This window comes from Callorhinchus milii, unplaced genomic scaffold (assembly GCF_018977255.1).
Source record: "Callorhinchus milii isolate IMCB2004 unplaced genomic scaffold, IMCB_Cmil_1.0 Scaffold2, whole genome shotgun sequence".
NCBI classification, from domain to species: Eukaryota; Metazoa; Chordata; class Chondrichthyes; order Chimaeriformes; family Callorhinchidae; genus Callorhinchus; species Callorhinchus milii.
The window spans coordinates 64920478-64935850 of record NW_024704743.1 but is presented as its reverse complement, the minus strand read 5'-3'; the positions used below and the strand labels follow the sequence as shown (position 1 = coordinate 64935850).

The following is a 15373-nucleotide window of genomic DNA, read 5'->3' as shown; positions in this document are numbered from 1 at the left end:
AAGACAATAATAAATTGGTCATTTTCAGTCCGTGACTGTGGGACACTGCTGTGCGCAGTTGGCTGTCGCGTTTCGCAGATACTTTGCAGTGTATTCTGTGAAGCGCTTTGAGACGTCTGGAAGATGTGAAAATGCTATATCAAATGCAAGGATTATTATTATTAACCTCAAAGGGTTCATCAGGCCCACCAGGATTCAAACGAAAAACCTTCCAGTCCATGTCTAAACAACCTGGGATGTTTTGTTGATGAACTGAGTCTTGATCGCATCCCCACTCCTCTCCTTACCTCTCAGCTCCACCTCCTCGCCCCTCTACTCAAACACCATCAATCTCCCTTTCATCTGGCACCATTCCCATACCCCTAAAAACAGCTATGATCACCCCCATCCTGAAAAAACCTTCCCTGGATCCATCCCTGCCTTCTAAATACCAGCCCATCTCCAACCTCCCCTTTTTTCCAAGGTCCTTGAGGAGTTGTTGCTTCCCAGGTTCGTTCCTTCCTCTCCTACCACTCCCTCATGAGCCCCTCCAATTGGGTTTCTTGAAACCTTGAAACTGGTCATGGTGACCTGTCCATTGTGACCAGGACTCCCTCTGCTGTCTTTGATACTGTGGACGACTTCACCCTCCTCCACCGCCTCTCCTCTTACCTCAACCTTCAAGGTTCTGTCCTTGAATGGTTCAGGTCTTATCTCTCGCACCAATTTGTCTCCGCCAGCAGTTTCTCTTCCAGCCCCCGCACAATCTTGTGTGATGTTCCTCGGGGCTTTATCCTCGGTTCCCTCATCTTCAATCTCTGCATGCTTCATCTTGGTTACATCATCTGCAGACATGGAGTCAACTTCCACATGTATCCAGATGACACACAACTCTTATCTCCCTGCCTCCACCCTCAATTCCAGGACAGCTGACATCCTGGCAGACTTTCTGTCAGACAGCAAGTCCTGGATGAGAGCCAACTTTCTATAGCTTAATGTCAGCAAGACTGAGGCTCTCCTGATTGGCTCGTGTCAGCGCCTCCACACCTCAGGCAATGGCAGCATCAGCATCCAGGGATGCACGTTCCACCTCACCAAGCCAGTAAGGAACCTGAGTACTTGTTCGACCCTCAACTGTCCTTTCTCCCCCACATCAGTGCCATGACCCGCTCTGCCTTTCCCCACCTCTGCAACATTGCCCAACTCTGCCACTGCCTCACTTTTCAGGCCGCCGAAACCCTCATACACACATTCATCACCTCAAGGCTCGACTACAGAAACTCTCTCCTTCTCGGCCTCCCCAACTCTTCCCTCAAAAGCTACAGATCATTCTGCAGCTCGTGTCCACTCCCGTACCAGGTGCCGTGACCCCATCACCCCACCCTCGCCCAGCTTCACTGGCTCCCCATCCCTCAGAGGATAGAATTCAAAATCCTCGTCCTCATTTTCAAGGCCTTCCACAGCTTTGCCACCGCCTACCTTTCTGACCTCCTATCAACCTGCCCGCTGCCTCCGTTCAGCAGGCTCCAGCCTGCTCCAGGTCTTCAGCCCGACCTGCCCTACCATCGGTGGCCGGGCTTTCAACCTCTCTGTCCCTACTCTTAGGAACTCCATCCCACAATCCCTTTGCCTTGCTCCCTCTCTTGCCTTCTTTAAGGCACGACTCAAGACCCTCCTTTTCAACCGTGCCTTCAGCCGCCCTCCTACCTCTCTGCCCTTCCTCACCCCAACCACTGGCCCCCCATGCTCAGGTCCTGATCCCCGACTGTTCAGCGCCTTGGGACGTCCTCCTGATGTGAAAGGCGCTTTACAAATCTAATTTTGTTGTTGTTTAACGATAAATAATATTTCCTTTTTCAGATGTTTGACTCAAAATTTAAATTAACCACAAAACAGGAGGTTTGTTTGCTCGGTAACGGCACTGCCCAATTCTGGCAATGTTGATCATTTGTTTGTTGATTCATGACCTAATTTCATTGGTTCACAGCAGTAAAACATGTTTTTTAGTTTGCACATGTTCACTAACAAAAAATCTTTTGTTAGAATAATTTTACACAGAAATATACTGAACCTATTTTTAAAGCAGGGTTGTTGTGATATCGTTTGTTGTAAGATACTTTTACAATTTATTTTGTATCAGAGTGCACTGGAATTTACTGCTTAGTTTCCATATGCAATTCTGATGCAGTGCAATTATTGTAACAGCCCTGTTTTAAGTTGGGGGGATGTGTAGAAGCAGAACCTTTAGTTTACAAATGACAATTTCAGTTAGTATTTGTTTTATAGATTTACCTTCAGAATTTGTCAGCATATTGAAGGTGAAACCCTATTGGAGTTTTAGAGCTTTGTATACACTATCTTTTATTACAAGTAATGGTTTTCATGTTTTTCTTTGTATTTGTTACAAAATGGCTCTCTCTTTTTTAATAAAAGGAGTTGTTGCCTAATGTATCCCCCACACATACAAGCAAGCTTTTTTGAATTAATTGACTTTAATTATACAGCCATTGCAGATGTGCAGGAATGGTAAAGTCTGAAACCTTGAGATTTTAACATTAAGATATCACTGAATCCAAAAATCGATATTCTACAGGTGTTCTACTGAATATTTTTGTTACAGGGTTCCAGGTACCATATCTGTAATAGCATTTACCCAGATTTTTTAATCAGTATTGCATCTTTTTGCATATTTATGAATGTAAATTATATTAAATTGATAGAAAGAAGATGTTTCAGATACCTTAACATGAGGTGGTATCTGATGGTTTGAACGTTCATTAGTTACTCATCAATTAGTCATTCACTAGTACAGCAGATAAGGTGCATACCATTAAATATATTCTCATTGCCAGCTTGCCTGAGTTCCTCTATTAAAATTCTGGCAGGGTCTTAAATTGTACTGGGTCCTACCAGGTTCAGCCGGCTGTCAATGCATAAGCCAATGACTGAATTATTTTATTTTATTTTTGTATTTAAGTGATATGAATGTACAGTAAAAGGGGACTCTCAGGGTTTGATGAAGCCTGTTGATTTTTTTTTCTTGGCTGTGAAAAGAAAATTGCTTTTTATGTAGCATATCATGTTTGGCTTAAGAAGGAAATACCAAACATTTTTGATTATTAACATCTACATTGACTTAGATGTCTACAGTTAACAGTAAGCTAATTCATCACTCAAACTGAAAACAGGTAATGCTTCAGTTTGTATGTGACTGTTTTTCATTGTTTTCTGCACTAAGATGTAACTAACTATTTGACCAATCAATGCACCTTTTCCAGTGGTAGGACTTTGCTTATCACAAATTAAATTTGTCACAATGCAAAAACTGATTACTATGAAATGGAATAAAGCAAACCTTTTTCAGGGAATGCTGAAGGTATTAACTTTTTAAATGAAAATCTGTATTCATGATATGCTTTGCTTCTTAATGTAAATAGCTGTAAGGCTTGTGAACTTAATTGTAACCGTTCAGGTATTTTTGTATAAATAAGGGACTGATATATTCTGTTTATTGTAATTAGAAATAAACATTAATGCAAAGTTATTCATTTACAACAACTTAGTTCAGGTCTTATTAAGACTCTTCCTTTATTCTCTGTTAACAACCATTGTTTTGTGATTTCATTTTCCAACTGCCATTTGCTGGAGAATCACCAAATGGCAAGTCATACAAGCCTATAGAAATGTATTTTTTACAGGCGATATAAATATGACGAGGATTATGTCTGCATTGTGTTTAATGCACATCTTACAGACTCTCCTTCCTCACCTCACCCCTTTAACAATTGCCTCTAATGAACTAAAACCAGTCCTTTGTTGCAAAATGTACCAAAATAACAAAGTATAGCAAACTCCGGATAATCCGTCAATCCAAAGAAAAATGGCTTGGTAACAAGTTGTCTGGAGTTGCGAGTTAAGTATATGTACAAAGACTTAAATAAATGCGGCCAGGATATTGATAGCATAATGACTTAAGTGGTAATGACACGTTAAGCCAAGGTCAAGTTATTAGGAGTTTACTGTATGTAAAATTTATTGATACTTTTTACGTGAACAAGACTGAGGCCCTCCTGATTGGCTCGCGCCAGCGCCTCTGCACCTCAGGCTCTGGCAGCATCAACCTCCATGGTTGCACACTACAACTCACCAGCCAGACAGGAACCTGGTGTCTTGTTCGACCCTCAACTGTCTTCTTCCCCACGTCCAAACCATGACCCGCTCTGTCTTCCCTCACCTCCGTAACATCGCCTGACTCCGCCACTACCTCACCCCTCAGGCCGCTGAAACTGTGGTTCATGCCTTCATCACCTCCAGGCTCGACTATGCAAACGCCCTGCTTGTCGGCCTTCCCAATTCCTCCTTCCACAGGCTGCAGATAATCCAGAACTCTGCAGCCCGTGTCCTCTCCCGCACCAAATTATGTGACTCCATTTACCCCATTCTCACCCGACTCCATTGGCTCCCTATCCTTCAGAGGATCCAGTTCAAGATCCTGGTCCTCACCTACAAAGCCCTCATTGGCTTCACCCCACCCTACCTCTGTGACTTTCTAACCCCCTACCAACCCGCCCGTTCCCTCCGCTCAGCCGGCTCTGGCCTGCTCCACGTACCCCGACCCACCCGCCCCACCATTGTCGGGAGAGCCTTCAGCCACTCTGCCCCCAACCTCTGGAATTCCATCCCCCAATCACTCCACCTCGCCCCCTCCTTCAAGTCCCGCCTCAAGACCCTCTTCGACCATGCCATCAGCCAACCCCTTTCTCTTCTCCCCCCCCTGACCCCATCTCGGGTCTGAAATGCTGCCACTGTCCAGCGCCTTGGGACATCCTCCCGACGTGAAAGGCGCTATACAAATGTAATCTTGTTGTTCGGGGGTGAAAATTTTAATTGTTGATGTTAATGAACACATTGTTGAATATTCCATGCTGTCAATAACTAAAGACCGGTGTGAACGCTCCCCACACACATACACATGGTTGGGTCCAGTGGGCACCAGCCTGCTTCACGTCACTGCCCTACCCTCATCCCCATAATTAGTTGGGCTTTCAGCCAATCTGCCCTCAGTCTCTGGAACTCTGACCTGTTCCCTCTCACCTTGTTCAACCTCAAGATCTGCTTCTTTGTTCGCATCTTCAATCTTTTTTTCTTCTCTCCACACCCCCTTGACTCTCAATCCTAGCTCAGTTACCAAGCCAGGTCTGCTCCTCGCCTTGTGTTGGGGCATCCTCCCAATGTGAAAGGTGCTATATAATGTAATTTTGTTGTTGTTCTCCCGACATGAAAGACATTATATAAATTAATTTTGTATTGTTTAAATCCAGCCATGCCACATTTTTGACTGTTCGTTTATGGTATGGTGTTAGCAGGATGCCAGTTTAGATTAAGATTTTTTTAAAAAATTAGACAGTTTCCCATTAACTGTTCCAGCTATCCCATCTGGCTTAAAGCCCAATCATTGTGTAAGGAGTGTATTAAGTTAAGGATCGATTGATGTTATTAGTCATTGACTGATTAAGTATTTTAACAAAATGTTGACTCACACAGCACAGGTTACATGTTCATTCCTTTGATGTATGCATCTAAGTAATATGTTGTATAAAATATTTATCTGAGCTTGTTGATGCATAGGAAAACAAGAGAAAAAGTTGTAATCTGTTCAGGTAGGAGCTACCAAGATCTCATGGCACTATTAAAAAAAATTTGAGCGAGTTTCTCCCAGTTGCCTGGTCAACAATCCCCCAAATAAAATTGGTTGCTCTCTTCACGGTTACTTGTGGAACATTGCTGTGCACAAATTGCCTGCTACATTGTCAACAAAATACGGTCACTACACTTTACAGTATATTCTGTGAAGCACTTAGACACCCTGATGTGAAAGGCACTATCGTAAAAGCAAGGATTATATTATGTTTTGGGATGGTGTAGAAACAAATGCTGTAGGCTAAGACCTTGTGATGTCATGAAGTTCTGCTCCAGTGGTAAAACTGGGGGTGTAGGTTGTAGTACCATTTCGCTGAAGCATAACTTCATCATTTTCCAACAGGAACTTTTATATAAAATGGCTTCAACATTGCCTCTTGAGCCATGTTGAAAGAGATGTCAATCACACAACACAGTATATGGCCAGCTCTATGCAGGACCTTAGATTATTTCAGCCTTGCCTGGCTGAAGGGATGATTGGACCAATGGAATCGGAACCCAGCATGTTTTGGTCCCAAGGTAAGTAAGTGCCCAACCAACTGATCCAACATAATGCATTTGATATAACATCAAATTGTCTTGAAGCACCATATAATAAATTCTGTGACTATTTATGGGTTAGTCTATCTAACCAGGCAGATGAGACTTGTTTAATATCTCATTTGAAGGACAGCACCTCTGACAACAGAGCACTTCACAAATTGCATTGGAGTGTGAACTCAAAGTCCCTGACGTGGGCCTTCAACTGACAAGCTTTTGATTCAAAGAGAAAAGTGCTATCAACTGAACCAAGCTTTTTGCTTCCTATGTTTCTGATACTGATGAATCAGGACATGCTAATAAGTATACAATCCATTCTTCATAAAATATTTGTTCTTGTGAAGATAGTGTTGGGGGATGGAGCATGTTGCATTCCCAAATCAGATTGAACTCACTCAGATGCAGAGCAAAGTTGCCTTCAATCTGGTTTCAAAATTGCCTCAGCATCCAACTTCAGAAAGAATGTTTACATTTGAAAAATGATGACCCTAGAAAATATGCAAACTTTTTTCCCTCATGGAGGTGGAATTAGCCAAGCAATCATAATGTGAGTAAATCACTCCATTAAAATGTTTCAACCTGTATTAATGGGGTGCTTTAACTCATGCAGACAGGGTGGAATTTTTCTTCCACTACGTTATGGAGATCTGCTATACTAAAGTACAGTAGGAAGTTGTATGAGTGTGAACATTTGAGGAGGCTGTTTGTAAATGTGGGAAGACAGTTTCCCCAAGCCTAATTACAGGATCCCAGTTTAGTTTGTGTTAGGCCAAGACTCAGAAAAGCCATTTTTGAAGAAAATTATTTCTGCTAAGCAGAAATCCAAAATTACACTGCCACTCATACAGGCACTGTCGAGTAACATTGATGTTTACATTATCTTCATGCTATCAGACATTTTGGTGGAAGATGGAAAGATAAGAGTAATAATACTGTAATGGAGATGGGTTGCATGCAAGGTCTGAGCAAGGATCCAGCTTCCTCTATTGAGGGCACACAGCTGGGCAACAATGGGCAATGTTAGCTCACTGGCTCCTAAAGACCTGAGCTTAGACCCAGTTCACAAACTGGGTACCTGCCTTTCCACTGCAGCATCCTTTAGTGACCTTGGAGGGGTGCCCTACAATGAGGTAATCAGGCCTTCCTGCAGAAGGAAAGCCTGGTGATAGTTTGGGTAGGTGCCTAAGGGAGTTAAAATGTGTTGGTCTGGAGAGGAGCATCTTAGCAATCTGGTGTCCAAAGCATTTGGTTCCTTTTGCATGCGATTCAAGTTTGTTTTGTGTGACTACACTGTATGCAAACTGACCTTTGTGTTCACCTACAATACAGATAATAATCCTTGCATTTGATATAGCGCTTTTCACGTCGGGAGGACGTCCCAAAGCGCTTCACAGAACACACTGTAAAGTGAATTGACTGTATATTTGTGGGCGAACGCGGCAGCCAATTGCGCACAGCAGTGTCCCACAAACAGTCGTAGATTGAAAATGACCAATTTATTATTGTTTTGGGTTTTGGAGAGATTATTATTAGGTGTGTGGAGTAAGGAAACTTGCCCAAGGTTTCGCCCTGACCTGCCTGGAATTGAACTCAGGTCTCTCACTTGCAAAGCGAGTGCTCTAATCACTGAGCTACGGGACTCCACCTGATAGTACATTCTGTGAATGCCAGACATTGCTACATGATACGATGCTGTATCATCTCAAAGATTATTACAGAGTCAATGGTTTTGTTCACCAACTATGGTTGGTATCATCTTTATTCTCAACATCTGCTCTGCCTGTTACAGTACATTACTACTAACAACTTGCATTTATATAGCACCCTTCACACCAGATGGTGGCTCAGAGCACATATAATGTGATTGTATTTATTACATAACATGATTAAATGAACTTTTTCACGTATTAAACTCATAATTAAAATTACATTTTGCAAGTTACACAATGCAAAAATACACTATTACCCCCAAAATTACAAGGGTCAGGAGTGCCAAATGTAACCCAAATTCATCATTTTCTACACTATGTTAAGCAAAATCAGCTGAAACAATTCAGGAAAATAATAGGACTTATTTAGGATAAAATTGTAAAATACAAGTATATCTCATTGAGTATAGCACATCTACTGATAGCCTTCATCAAGCAGCTCCGTAGCAAGCTCCTTTATGATCTGCCAAGCATAATGAATATGTTTACTTTCAGTTGTAGCTGCACATACGGCAAAACGAAGCACAAACTTGTCTTGAAGATTGCATGGCACCATGTGGATCTTTCTCCCTGCGTTGATTCTTTTAATGAGCATTTCGTTGAGATCATTTGACCCCTGTTTTTTTTAAAAAAAGTTTAATATCATAAATCACTGATTTTGCATCTTTCACTTGCATAATTCACAGCAACCTTTGCAAATAGCAAAACAAAAATGATTTTTTTAGGATGAAAACATACACTTTAGTAGCAGGTTTGTATGCTATCCTTTGGCTTCCCTGGCTCATACACACCTCAAAGTGCAAATGTATATGCTCAATGCCTTCCCATTGCAGATAAAACTGAGATCAGGAACTCACTGGCCTGAGCATCATGAGTATAAACTTACATAAACAACTTGATAAATGTTCTACATCAGGGTGTAGAACACATCCCACCCTCCATTGCATCTGGCCCAGTCACTCCCTCCATAACCTGTAAATGTTATGCTATGCTTGTGGAAGGGAAACACAAAAGTATTGCTTATGCAGCCATTTCTCAAATGGGACATCTGGCTTTCAGCAGTCAAATGGTTGGCCGAACCTGATCTACATGATGTTACTTAAACAATCTTTACTGAAATAAACAAATTCATTAGAACCCTGTTATGAGGCACCCCCTTATAACTGGTTTGCTAATAAGGCAGGTGCCCTTTGGACTGGTGATTGCACCTCATTATAAGGCTGTTTGGGATTTTATGGACCCCACCTCTCAACTACCTACCACATTAAAATCGGATTATATTGCACCTAACAATAGTTAAGTTTAATTAAATTCATACACGTGTTAATTAAATATATAAACAGTGTTCAAAGTACACATTTACATTAATTCCTTCAACAGAGCTGGATAAAATATCTGGTGAGCAATGGATGGAATAAAATAAGGATAAATATGTATGAAAATAATCAAACATTGTGCTTTATGTTCTGTTGGAACCATTGTATCTGTGAGACACCTAGGCTAGTATAATGGACTGTGTAGACTGATGTTATCAGCCTACCAGGACTGGCCTCCTCTTTGTCCCTCAAGTCCTCCGCTCCACCATCGGCGGCCATGCCTTCAGCCACTATGCCCAGAGGCTCTGGAACTCCCTTCGCCTCGCCCCCTCTCTTCCCACTTTCAGATCTCAGCTGAAGACCTTTCTTTTCGACTGCGCCTTTGGTCACCTTCCTCCCTCTCCCCCCTGGATCAGTCCCGGGATCCGTTACTGTGAAGCACTCTGAGACGCCATCCGGCATGGAGGGCACTGTATAAATCCAAGTTGTTGTTATTGGTCCTCACATCCAAAGCCCTCCATGGCTTCGCCCCTCCCTACTCTGCGATCTACCAACCCGCCCATTCCCTCCGCTCTGGCCTGCTCCACGCTGCCCGACCCACCATTGACGGGAGAGCCTTCAGCCACTCTGCCCTCAACCTCTGGAATTCCATCCCCCAATCACTCCGCCTCGCCCCCTTCTTAGCCTCTTTCAAGTCCCGCCTCAAGACCCTCCTTTTCGACCATGCCATCGGCCACCTCCCTTCTCGAGTCTTCCATTCTCTTCCATTCCCTTCTCCCTCATTTGTGTCTATCTAGCTTCCTTTTAAATGCATCTGTACCTTGGAACCATAGAAATGTTACAGCATAGAAGAAGGCCCATCTGCCACGACACCCACAAGAGCTACATTATCTCCTTCAACCACCACTTTGGGCAGCAAATTCCACATTATCACTACCCTCTGCATAAAGAAGCACCTCCTAAATTCCTTTTTACATCCCCTAATTGCTCCTTTATACTTCCATCTCCTGGTTACAGTGGGTACAGATTATTTATGGTAGGGAGGGTGTATGCTTGACTCTAAATATGCTTTTTTTAAAAAAAAATTGACTTGTTCATCTGGGGCTAGAGTGGAATCTAAAGTAATACATGGTAATACATGGATTCCTAGAAGCCAGACTAAATCCTTCAGAATCCTGTATTACACATTTAGCACTCAAATACAAATAGACATTCATTTACAATGAATTTGAGACCAATTGAAGAATTCTTTCACCAGCTCTGTTGTTAAGGAGTAGCTTTAGAAAATCTCTTGGATATGTACCTTGAGTCTGAAGCACACTAGTCCCAACACGACATCAGACGCAATCTCAAACCTTTTATCTTGAAGTAGTAAGCCTTCGAACTCATGCGCAAGATTCACTTGCTGCAAAAAAAGAAGGGATATTTGCTGACCACGTTTTGATAAGCGGAATTGTAAAGATTTACAGTGAAGATTTCAGCATTCCATTCTTGCTCCTTACTCTGGAGATTGATGGTTAAATGCGGCTAAAAAAGGATACTCATAATACCTCAACTTACATACAGTAGCACTGAAATAATGAATAGTAGATACAGTCTTATTCTTAATGTTACAACAACAACAAAATTACATTTGTAAAGTGCCTTTCACGGCAAGGTGCTGGATTACCTTGCGAATATGTTCTTGAAGACCTTTTATTCCAAACATTCGGAACACAAACCACATTTTCAGAGAGCGGAATCTGCGTCCGAGTGGAATCCCCCAATGCTACACATGAAGAAAATTAGTTAAGATACCATCATGCAACATTCCAATGCCAAAGCAGTTGATTTACAAGTCTACAGCATGCCTTTGAGATAAATAGTTACTCTAATTATAATAATACTTTCATTTGCCTTATCACATCTTTGAGATGTCTCAACGTGTTTCACAGAATATACTGTAAAGCGAATTGACTGTATATTTTGCAGGTGAAACACGGCAGCCAATTGCGCACAACAGTGTATCACAAACAGTTGTGGATTGAGTGACTTTTTTTAAGAAAGGAATTATTATCCCCGGAAAAGCGATCCGCCAATCAACTAACAACCGGATTCCTATTTACTGCTAGGTAAACAGGAGTGTGGAGTAAAAAAAACTTGCCCAGTGTTTTGCCCTGCCAGGAATTGAACCCAGGACTCTCTCTTGCAAGGCAAGTGCTCAAACCACTGAGCTATAGAACTCCACAGAAAAGTAAAGAGCAGCTTGTAGCATTAATCTTTGATTTGACCCAAATGTTGGGTGTACAGAAATAGAATGAGACTATTACGGAAGATTTTGTAGTAGATAAGATTCCATGCTGATTAATCTACTTTCACTGTTAATATTCAGATCTATTTCATGCAGTTACTATTTTACACAATATATTCTGTAGTCTTATGGAAAAAATGTAATGGGATTTTATAGGCTCATACTGAAGAATGGTAAATTGGATGAGGCCCTACCAGCAAAGATTTTTGAATGTACAATATATATGTATAATAAGTATATACAATGTGTGTATAATGAAACTACTTCACATTTAAATGTAGCAGGACACTCACCCTGTAATCAGTGATAAGTCCTGAAAACATAAGTAATATTGTAGTTTAGCTACTAAATCTATCAAAAGCTTAATTTACAGAACATTATGCATAACAAAATGTGTATTTTATAGATTTCAGTTCAACTTCAAAGCTTATTTTAAGGCACAAATAGTTTAAATGCATTTCAAAGCCTAACACTTCTGTGGGTTTCGATCAGGCAGCATAACAAAGAAATCCATAAAGTGAGTACAGTAAAACTCACATAAATCATGCAAATCCTGGGGTCCCATTTAGTTTCCTATTAAAACCACTTAGAGTTCTTTGCACTGCTTGTAATAATCACCTCCTAACACTGTTCCCCTACCCATTACTCCCGCACTTAGCAGCCACTTGAATCCCGGGAAATGTCTTGACCGGTCACATGTGTACTTACCAGCATTGAATTACACATGCGCAATATAAATTATTGATTAAATCGGATATTCTACAATATAGTTTGCTTTCAACTCAGACTTTGGACAAGTCATATTGAATGTTATGGTCTCAACTGATATGACCTGTGAGTTTTACTGTACTATCATTTGACTCCCTTCACAGTCCACTCCGCCTCCAAAGGCACATTCCCCAGTGAAATTGTTGGTTTGTTTTAAAATTAGGTTTTTAATTTTAATCAAAATCAAGCTTAAGTGTCCGGTCAACTCTATAAATGCATTTGTTGTTGTCAGCAAGCTTCGCATGTTTTCTCTTGTATTGTCACTGCATCAGTAATGATAATCTAACACAAATCAATGTTCAATGACCTACCCTTTCAAAATAAATTGCACTAATGGCAAGCATTTATCTGCGAACAGTATAATTATACATGACATAAACTGCTGCTGGAAATTAGGATTTTAGTGACGTGAGATGCATTGTGTACAAAGAATATAAATCAATTCCACAAAATATAAACAATAAAAACATTGATCTGAAAAAGTACCAGAGTCCTGATGCTCATGTTTAAGGTAAAGAGGATCCACTTTAAAAGCACCGATAAGGTCTGATCTTTTCTTCACCCTAAATGTAATGAAAACATGTATGACTTAATTTATACTTCACAACTTATGCTGCACAAAATCAGTTTAATTGTAAATCTACCTTGCAGCTCTCTTTTGTTTTTGCAATCTCATCATAAATCTGACGATCAATATTCACAACCCGAAAGTTGGAATTGACAACTTGAACATTTCATTTCTAACATGCCATCAAAGATACTTGTTCATACACTACATGAAATTAGGATGAATCGGTGAGACAGAATTGTTCCCGCTCAGCTCCTGGTAATTCCGCCCCCCAGCTCGGGTCCTAAACACTGTCCAGCACCTTGGGCTGTCCTCCCGACATGAAAGGCACGATACAAATGTAATTTTGTTGTTGTAATTCTGCAAATAATTGGCCAAACAATAAAATGGTTCTTGTTGAATAAACAGTAGGAAGTTTGGAGCCCGCTGAATGGAGGGAGCGGGCAGGTTGGTAGGGAGTCAGCAGGTCAGAAAGGTAGGAGGGGGCAAGGCCATGGATGGCCTTGAAAGTGAGGACGAGGATCTTGAATTGGATCCTCTGAAGGATGGGGAGCCAGTGGAGTCGGGCGAGGGTGGGAGTGATGGGGTCACAGAGCCTGGTGCATGAGCTGCAGAGTTTTGAATGATCTGCAGCTTGTGAAGGGAAGAGTTGGGAAGGCCGATGAGGAGGGAGTTATCAAGTCTTGATATGACAAATCCGTGGGTGAGGATTTCGGCAGCCTGAGGGATGAGGCAGTGGGAGGAGAGGAAAGAGTGAAGCTGGGAGGCAACGGCTCTCTCAAGGACCTTAGACAGAAAAGGGAGGTGGGAGATGGGCCGGTAGCTGGATGGCTGTGATGGGTCAAGGAAAGGTTTCTTCAAGGTGGGGGTGATAGTGGCTGTTTTGAGGGGGGTAGGAACAGTGCCAGATGACAGGGAGAGGTTGATGATGTCGGAGAGTAGTGGGGCAAGGAGGTGGAGCTGGGATTTAAGGAGAGGGGTGGGGATGGGGTCCAGGGAGCAGATGGTGGGCTTCATGGATGATATAGTTGTGAAGACAGAGGAGGGGGTGACAGGTTCAAAGGTGTGGAAGGAGGGATGGGTAGTGGTTGGAGTGTGGGGTGGGCGTAAGTAGGGTGTGGAAGTTGGGAGGGCAGTGGCAGCTGAGCGGATTCCCTCGATTTTGGACTAGAGGAAGTCCAGCATTTCCTCACAGTGGGAGTCGGAATCAGTACATGTCAGACTCACAGTTAACAAGGTGAACAACAGGTGCAATTTACAAGGTGTGATGACATGTATGATAATCATCACTGGTAAATGCAAACTAGCCAGTTTATAACTAATGACTATCAGACTGATAATGTAGTGCTTCACTCCCCTCGTACTGCATTGCAGTATCAACATCCTGATGTCCAATCTGAGCCTACGACCTCGGATGCTGAGCTGAGAGTACTACCAACTGAGCCAGGTTGACACCACAGAGACAGTGAACTCACAGATGCCACTGAGAATTATTATTATCACAATGTTTTGTAGAAGAGATATATAAGTAACTTACCACATCGCTGAGCAATCAAAGTTCACAAGGAGCCATTTATGAGGGTTAAAGTTGAAAGAATCTGCAAACTGATTTAAAAAAACATCGTAAAATATTACCTAGAGTCACATTCAATTGCTTTATATCTGCACTAAATCATGACCTTTCACCAAAGGCTCATGATACTTGTTCCTTTAGTACTTATCCAAAATAATTCACAGTAATGTTCATTCATTTATAGAATCATTGAAACAAAGAGGTCAGGAAAATAGTCAAATAAACAATTAGGAAGGCAAAGAGGAATTATGAAATTAAATTATCAAGGAATATAAAAAGAAATAGTAAAATATTCTACAGACATAAATAACAAAAGAAAAATCAAAATAGGACCACTAAGGGATGGACAAGATAAGCTCACAGGCCACAACAGCGAATTGGCAGAAATATTAAATAATTACTTTGCCTCAGTATTCACCAGGGATACAGATCAGGTGGACATGACAGTAGAAGAAGAGATAAAAAATAATATAAATACATAGGGGAGATATAATCGAAAAACTAACAAAACTCAGAGAGGATAAAACCCCTGGTCCAGATGGATTGCATCCACGTATAATAAAAGAATTGAGGGACGAGACAGCAGAGGCACTATTACACATATATAATAACTCATTAGAAAAGGGAGTAGTGCCAGAGGACTGGAGGATAGCTAATGTTATACCTATATTTAAAAAGGGAGACAGAACAAGCCCAGGGAACTATAGACCTGTCAGCTTAACATCGGTGGTAGGAAAGATAATGGAATCTTTACTGAAGGAGGTAATCGAAAAACATCTAGAAACGGAAAACATGATAAAGAATAGTCGGCACGGATTTCAAAAAGGAAGGTCATGCTTGACCAACCTCATTGAATTCTTTGAAGGGGTAACAGAAAGAGGAGACAATATAATGCAATATGTAATATTTTTAAATTTCCAAAAGGCGTTC

General features: G+C 41.5%; 1 protein-coding gene across 4 annotated transcripts in view; it reads right to left on the bottom strand.

Annotated features, from left to right (window-relative positions):
• Positions 1-7946: 7946 nt before the first annotated feature.
• Positions 7947-15373, bottom strand: part of ddc (dopa decarboxylase) — a 32536-nt gene continuing 25109 nt past the window's right edge. For all 4 annotated transcript variants that reach the window (XM_007897485.1, XM_042332340.1, XM_042332341.1 and 1 more), the window contains exons 9-14: positions 14408-14475; positions 12789-12865; positions 11828-11847; positions 10914-11012; positions 10548-10649; positions 7947-8544 (exon numbers count right to left, since the gene is read on the bottom strand). In XM_007897485.1, coding sequence (XP_007895676.1) covers positions 8344-8544; positions 10548-10649; positions 10914-11012; positions 11828-11847; positions 12789-12865; positions 14408-14475 — 567 coding nt within the window. In that variant the 3' untranslated portion in view covers positions 7947-8343. The remainder of the gene's footprint in view (positions 8545-10547; positions 10650-10913; positions 11013-11827; positions 11848-12788; positions 12866-14407; positions 14476-15373) is intronic.